At 41.2% G+C, this 7,471-nt stretch overlaps 1 protein-coding gene across 1 annotated transcript; it reads left to right on the top strand.

The window, feature by feature from the left end:
• The first annotated feature begins 1,858 nt into the window (after window positions 1-1,858).
• Window positions 1,859-3,015, top strand: LOC123395479 (dirigent protein 4-like). Its single transcript, XM_045090487.1, has 3 exons — window positions 1,859-2,293; window positions 2,495-2,681; window positions 2,986-3,015. Exons 1-3 carry the CDS (start codon window positions 1,950-1,952, stop codon window positions 3,013-3,015), a joined length of 561 nt encoding a protein of 186 aa, XP_044946422.1. The 5' UTR covers window positions 1,859-1,949.
• Window positions 3,016-7,471: the final 4,456 nt, after the last annotated feature.

Genomic DNA, 7,471 nt, shown 5'->3' with positions numbered 1-7,471 from the left:
AAACTTTATACTTCTGTTTTTCTATTTCTGATTGATTTTCTCTAGCATATATTCACATGAAGGGGCCACTTGTTTCTTCAGGTGAGTTGTGTTTCTAAGAACATTTACTAAAGTTGTAGATGCTTGGCAACAACGAAGTGTTATCCCCATGCAAGGTCGATCATTGGGCAGGGTGGAGCATGTAGATCGGCATTCACACTTCGGGCTGGTGATTCACGATGGCCGAGAACTTGAATCAGTTGTGCAAGTTATCATTAGTGCCAACTGTTTGATGAATGTAGCGGCGGGTGTAGAACCAAAACTAAAATCAAGAATGTATAAGGGTTTTGTGCTTATGATGCGAGGCACAGGTCCTGATAAATTCTTCCCTCGATGGGTTGTTATCTAGCGTTCACCCAAAATAACATCCCACAACGCATCCCACTACACATAATAAAATCATGATCAGTAACAATACTAGTAGGGATGTCGGTGTGCTGCTATGGAAATGCAGAAAAGTGTTAAGAGACATTGATCAGATTATTTTCATGTCAAAATGAAATGCCTATTTTGAAAATGATTGAATTCCTCTACAGTTTCATGCATGTCTATATCGTTAAGTCCCCTCATAAACGAAAAATAAAATTAAGCCCTTTATAAAGAATATTCACGAGAGCTTTGCATCATGCGGTTGTCCATGTCGTTTTTAGGGATACTCTTAGACGGCTGATGCAAAAACCCTGTTGGCAGAAAGGTCAAGAACTATGCCCTCAACCCCCAGTGTGGGCACGACCGTGGAAATCGGAATTGCATGAGCTAATGATTTTATTTCAATAGATTGAATGGTAACCATGTCTCGTTGTACGCGTTCTTGATGTAACCTGAAAAAATGAATTGATCTCCTCCATCCCCTCTCTGTACCTCAAAACCTCTCCCGAATAGATAATCATTTGCCAGAAAAACATTATTGCCCCCAAACTGGAGAACTCATTTTCAGATTTTAGAATGCTTTTTTTATGCTGCAGCATGCGTACAAAACTGCATCACAATTAAAGATTTATATCATATCCTTTCAGAATGGCCGATTGGGAAATAACAATAAATAAAAGGTCACACATATACTTGCTAATGGATACAGCCACATATCAGCAGGGAAACAAGGGTCAACGAATGGACAGTACATGGGTCAGTGATGAACATATAGACCAATATAAAATCAAAGGAAAATGATCAGACTGAATCTACTATGTACCAATGCAAGTACTGAAAAATTGTGGGTCTTTACTCGTTAGGTTCCTTCTTAAAAATGGTTGGATATATTATACTCCAATAATGGACACCATGGCCCCTTTCGTATTCAGTGGCCTGAAATTGTTCTTCATGGCATGTGTTTTATCTATTTTTTTCAGATAATATAATGAAGAAGGGTTTGCAGGTTGTTGAGGATAATATGCCTAGCTATATGATATCCAAAATAGCACTTCATGGTTCGGTAATGTGTCTCCTTCAAAGACTGACGGGACTGATCATATTGGAAGAAGAGAATGACAAACAAAATCTTGGTCTTGTTCGTCTATATAGTTTGTCTTCAAGGCATGGCATATTTCCAAAAAAACAAAAAAAAAAAAACTCGATAGCATATTTCCTGGAAAGCCTGTCTTGGCAAGACAAAGAAATAGAAGACGACGCATGACCTTTCTTATGTCTTCAGGCTGATAAATGTGCACGATATTGTTCCGCCTCACAAGCGTAGCCTATCCAAAATCGAAAGGCCAGCCAAATGAAAAAAAGCGTACACATTTGCTAGCTGGTCCTGAAGGATATGGAACCAACTTGCTAGTCCTCGAGCACTAATGCACTATAAATAGAACCCCTAGACTTGAGTATCTCTCACACAGCCAACAACAAAGGAAAGAGTCAATTCATCGTAGACACCTCCTACCATCTTTGTGGGAGCCAAAATCCTAGCCATGGCCAGTTCTAGCCGTGTCCTGTCCATCATTTTGGTCCTGCATTTCGTTCTATCCATGGCCACTCCATCCCTGTCTTGCGTTATTCCTTGTGAGTCTGAGATAAACTTGCGCTTGTACTTGCACCAAATCGCCGCTGGATCCGGCACAAACCAGGTTGCAATTGTTGCCTCCAGCCAACCAGCCAGGTTTGGTACGACCGCTGTTAACGACTGGACTGTCATTGATGGACCAAACCCTGGTACTGCCACCATTGTTGCCCGTACCAAAGGCATGCATGTGCAGGCTGATGTAGGCGGTCCAGGCTGGTTCAACTACTTCAGCATGGTGTTCGAGGACGCCAGGTACAAATTTATACTCTTGGACTAGAAGTTTTAGTTTTCTCAGTTACCTGCATCTCATATACCCCTCCGTAAAGAAATATAAGAGCGTTTAGATTGCTAAAGTAGTGTTCTAAATGCTTTTAGTATAGTTTACGGAGGGAGTACTAAAGATTGTCCAGTGTTATATGATAAGTGATGTGTTACTCTTCAAAACTATATCAGGCGCCGTGGATCATCATTTGAAGTAATGGGGATGAACAGAGCTCAAGAAGGCGAGATGGCCATTATTGGTGGGACTGGAGAGTTTGCTATGGCACGTGGGACCATCAAGTATAGAGCACTCGCCAACCCCCCTCCGGGTCAAAGTATTAAAGAGCTCAATATTCATGCATTCTACGTCAAACCAGCTGTAAGTAGACAAGTTTAATTAGCCAATTAATTTGCATGTATTTGCTTTGTTGTTTCTAGTGTATCTATCTAGCTCAACATGATATCCTTATACCAACTTAGCTCGGGTCATGTAACAAAAGGGCATTTAAATTGCACAACTATCTAGTATTCTAGTTCACTAAGAAATCTAGTTTGAGCCATCCAGATAAAAATTATGAATTGTTATTATTTCTTGATAAGCTTCATTTTAGTACCCTTAACGCCTAGATTCTAATTAAATGTAGCAATGCTGATATTACCGGTGATTCCTTTTCTTTTTCCAGGGTACTATAGCTGGCCCTACCATCCAGTAACACGTTTGGAAACTACGTGGACGACCACGATGGGTAGCTGTGAAATGAGCTTGGCAATGATCTTGTCAATTTTTTGCTTTTCGAATAATCCGTGGATTTCTAGCCGGTGGTATTCCATCAATCCAAAGATCCATGTCCGACCGTTGTTGTTTTAAGATGTATGTTTGGTATTGTGATTGGGATCATGTCTTATTGGTGTGTATCAAAAATAAAGAAGTTTGGTTGGTGTAGTTATTTTTTAATATGAAGAATATTTCTCCCCTAATGTGGATCTTTACGTATTTCACACTTACAGTCGAACTACATTGACCACCTATAGTATGTCCGAAATTGGTCTAATTACTGGGTTACACACAAAAGAGCACATGTATGGCAAGATCCCTGTAGTAGCCCTCAATGATTAAAGGAAAAACAGGTATTATCCCTGATTTATCAGAGATAATTAATACTTAACAGCATGCACCTTTACCTCATGAGGATTACATATTTTTCGAAAAGGAGGCCTTGCCCCGGCCTCTCCATCGAGTAATGCATACAGCCATATATTAATCAAACTGAGTATTCAGAAAGTACAGAGTATATAAAAAGGAAAAAAAGATACATGGTGAACATCGCGCTGCAGCCTGGAGTGGCTAAAAGATCAAGATGACTAAACATCTATCCTATTAATATGCCGCCATCCAAACCGGTTGAAGATAACCTGTGCTACCATCTCCCAGCGGGCACACCCAGTAACCATAAGCTCCCTGGCTGCCACAGGAGTTAGTAACGACCATGTGCGGATCAGTGCGGTAATTCGGTAGATAACCTGCAAGAATTGGATATCACGAGTTCTGTTAAAAACCAAATCATTTCTGCTACTCCATAAAGCCCAAAGAAGAGCACATGCTCCGACACGAATAGATTTAGCCAATTGAACATCAATTCCCTGTAACCACGTTCCAAATAACGAGTTCAAGTCAACAGGAGGAGCGATGTTAAAAGCAATGTGAATTGATCGCCAAACAAGTTTAGCCAAAGGACAGTCAAGGAAGAGGTGGTGAATACTTTCTAGGCTTGGACAGAAAGAACATCTGGAACTTCCTTTCCAATTTCGTTTGGCCAAATTATCCTTAGTTAAAATAACTCCCTTGTGAACAAACCACAAGAAAACTTTAATTCTAAGAGGAACCCTAACCTTCCAAATATGTATTGATTTTGGAATTGGTACTGAATCAATGAGATCAGAATACATGGATTTAACCGTAAACAGCCCATTTGGTGTTAATCTCCAGGAGATACGATCACACCTATCAGAAAGATTAACCTCCATTAACCTTCTAACTAGATGCAACCAGGAAACCCATCTATCCCCAACTAAAGATCTGCGGAATTGAATATTAAGGGGAATCTCCCGCAATACAGCCGCAACTGTCACTTGTCGACGTTGGGCGATATGGTACAGCAGCGGGTATTGAACAGCGAGAGGCGATTCTCCTAACCAGGTGTCTTCCCAGAATCTAGTCAATTCCCCATTTCCAATGATGAACCTCGATCTGTGGTAGAATGAGCTTTTTACCCGCATTAGACCCTTCCAGAATGGCGAGTCAAAAGGTCTCGGTTCTACCTGCGATAAAGATTTGGAGTGCAGGTACTTGTTTGAAAGAATTTGCACCCACATTCCATCGGTTTCCATTGACAATCTATACAGCCACTTGCTGAGCAGACATCTATTTTTAGTTTCCAAATTTTCAATACCTAATCCTCCTTGGTCTTTAGGACGGCAAATAATATCCCATTTCGCCAATCTATATTTAGTCTTAACCTCATCACTCTGCCAGAAAAAGCGAGAGCGGTAGAAATCCAATCTTTTCCGTACCCCAACAGGTATTTCAAAAAAACATAGGAGGAACATAGGCATACTTGTTAATACCGAATTCACCAAGACTAATCTGCCTCCGTAAGAAAGAAGCTTGCCTTTCCAAGTAGTAAGTTTCTTTTCAAATCGTTCCTCAATACATTTCCACTCCGCATTAGATAGTTTACGATGGTGAATGGGGATTCCTAAGTACGTAAAAGGAAATTCCCCTGCCACACATCCGAACAACTGGTTGTATATGTGTTGTTGCTTTTTGGCTTCACCAAAACAAAACAACTCACTTTTATTAAAGTTAATCTTCAACCCAGATAACTGCTCAAAAAGGCACAAGATGAGTTTAAGGTTTTTGGCTTTGAGTAAATCGTGCTCCATAAAGAGAATCGTATCATCAGCATATTGTAGAATTGAGACTCCCCCATCCACCAGATGAGGTACTAATCCAGATGCAAGGTCTTTTTCGTTAGCTCTCTTGATCAACAGAGCCAACATATCCGCAACGATACTGAAGAGAATGGGAGACATAGGATCACCTTGTCTTAGTCCCTTTAGTGTTTGGAAGAAGTGACCAATATCATCATTGACCTTGATCCCGACACTCCCTCTTGTGATAAAGGAATCTATGTGCTTTCTCCAAACCTCATCGAACCCCTTCATCCGCAATGTTTGTTGCAAGAAAGACCATTTGACTTTGTCATATGCCTTTTCAAAATCCACTTTAAAGATAACTCCATCTAGTTTCTTTGAGTGCATTTCGTGCAGAGTCTCATGAAGAACCACTACCCCTTCGAGGATATTACGCCCAGGCACAAACGCTGTTTGCGAAGATAGCACGACAGAGTGTGCCATCTTCGTTAGTCTATCCGTTCCAACCTTTGTGAAAAATTTGAAACTAACATTAAGCAAGCAAATCGGGCGAAACTGCTCAATGCGAGACGCTCCTTCCTTCTTTGGTATCAACGTAATAGTACCAAAATTCAAATGGAAGAGTTGGAGATTACCAGCATACAAATCATCAAACATAGCCATAAGGTCCTTCTTAATGATGTGCCAGCAGTGTTTGTAAAATTCTGCCGGAAACCCATCCGGACCAGGAGCCTTACCACACTTCAAACCTCCTATCGCATCTAACACCTCTTTGTCCGAGAAGGGAGCAGATAGACTCATTATCAGCCTCCCCAACTTGGGGAATATCTGCTACCTGATACTCGTCCATAGTCACAAAACTATCTTGATGAGCACCAAACAGCTGTTTATAATAGTTAGAGATATATAATTTTAGGTTTTCATGACCAACTATGGTGCCTTCATCCTGTTCAAGCTGCACAATCCTCTTCTTTCTGTGCTTGCCATTAGCTATTAAATGGAAGAACTTAGTGTTATTATCCCCAAGAATAATAGCTTTAACTTTAGCTCTATTCGCCCACTTCATCTCCTCCTCTCTGAGAAGAGAGCGGAGCCTCTGTTCAGCCTCAAATCTGAGTTGGCGTTCATTTCCATCCAAAACACAGTTCTCGGCTTTTCTATCCAACTCATCGATAAAGTTTATGAGCCTATCCCGCTCATCTTTATATGTCCCCGAGACGTGCTTGGCCCAACCGCGAAGGTACTGTCTCAGGTGTCTAATTTTATTTTGCCAACATTGTATACTCGTTGAACCGCCCGAAGACCTATTCCATTCCCTATGTACCAGGTCCATAAATCCCTCCCTTAAGAACCAGCTGGATTCGAAAGAGAAACTATCTCGATTACCCAGATATAATGCATCCCCAGTATCCAACAACAAGGGGGTATGATCCGAGATCGCCCTTTGGAGTGCACGAACCGTAACCAAAGGAAACTTCTGTTCCCAATCCACACTGGCAAGAACTCTATCTAACTTCTCAAAAGTTTGATTTGGAAGGGAATTTGCCCAAGTGAAATTCCTACCTGTGAGTTCTATCTCCCGCAGTTCTAGGCTCTCAATAATAGTATTGAACAAGAATGACCATCTACCATCAAAATTGTTATTATTATTTTCATAAGCCCAACGGATAATATTAAAATCTCCACCAATCAGTAAAGGCAGTTGTTCATCACAGATGCGAACTAAGTCGGCCAAGAATTCAGATTTAAGTTCAGGCTGAGCAGCCCCATACACCGCTACTAGAGCCCACCTGAAACCATCCATTTTGGATGTAATCTTGAATTTAACCGCAAAATCGCCGAACACTACTTCCCTAACCTGGAGTGTATCACATCTAACTCCAAGTAATATCCCTCCGGATCTTCCTCTTGGTGGTAGACAATGCCAATCAAAATCAATCCGTGCTGAAAGGGAGCTCAGAAACTGAGAGGAGAACTTATCTCTCCCAGTCTCTAGGACGGCAATAAAGTCGAGCTTGTGCTCCGTCGTGGCTTCAGCGAGGAATCTAGTTTTAGCCAAGTCGCGTAGACCTCTGCTATTCCAAAAAATCCCTCTCATCTTTCATCGTAGAATTTCTTAGCAGTCTTAAAGCGGGCACTCCTACAAATAGCAGAGACCGGATAAACTTTCCTGTTCCAGGTCCGTTTAATTTTCTGCCCTTGACCCTGGTCCATATAACCATGATCATCGGAGTC

This window comes from Hordeum vulgare, chromosome 1H (assembly GCF_904849725.1).
Source record: "Hordeum vulgare subsp. vulgare chromosome 1H, MorexV3_pseudomolecules_assembly, whole genome shotgun sequence".
Classification (NCBI taxonomy): domain Eukaryota; kingdom Viridiplantae; phylum Streptophyta; class Magnoliopsida; order Poales; family Poaceae; genus Hordeum; species Hordeum vulgare.
This window is presented reverse-complemented; position numbering and strand designations above follow the sequence as displayed.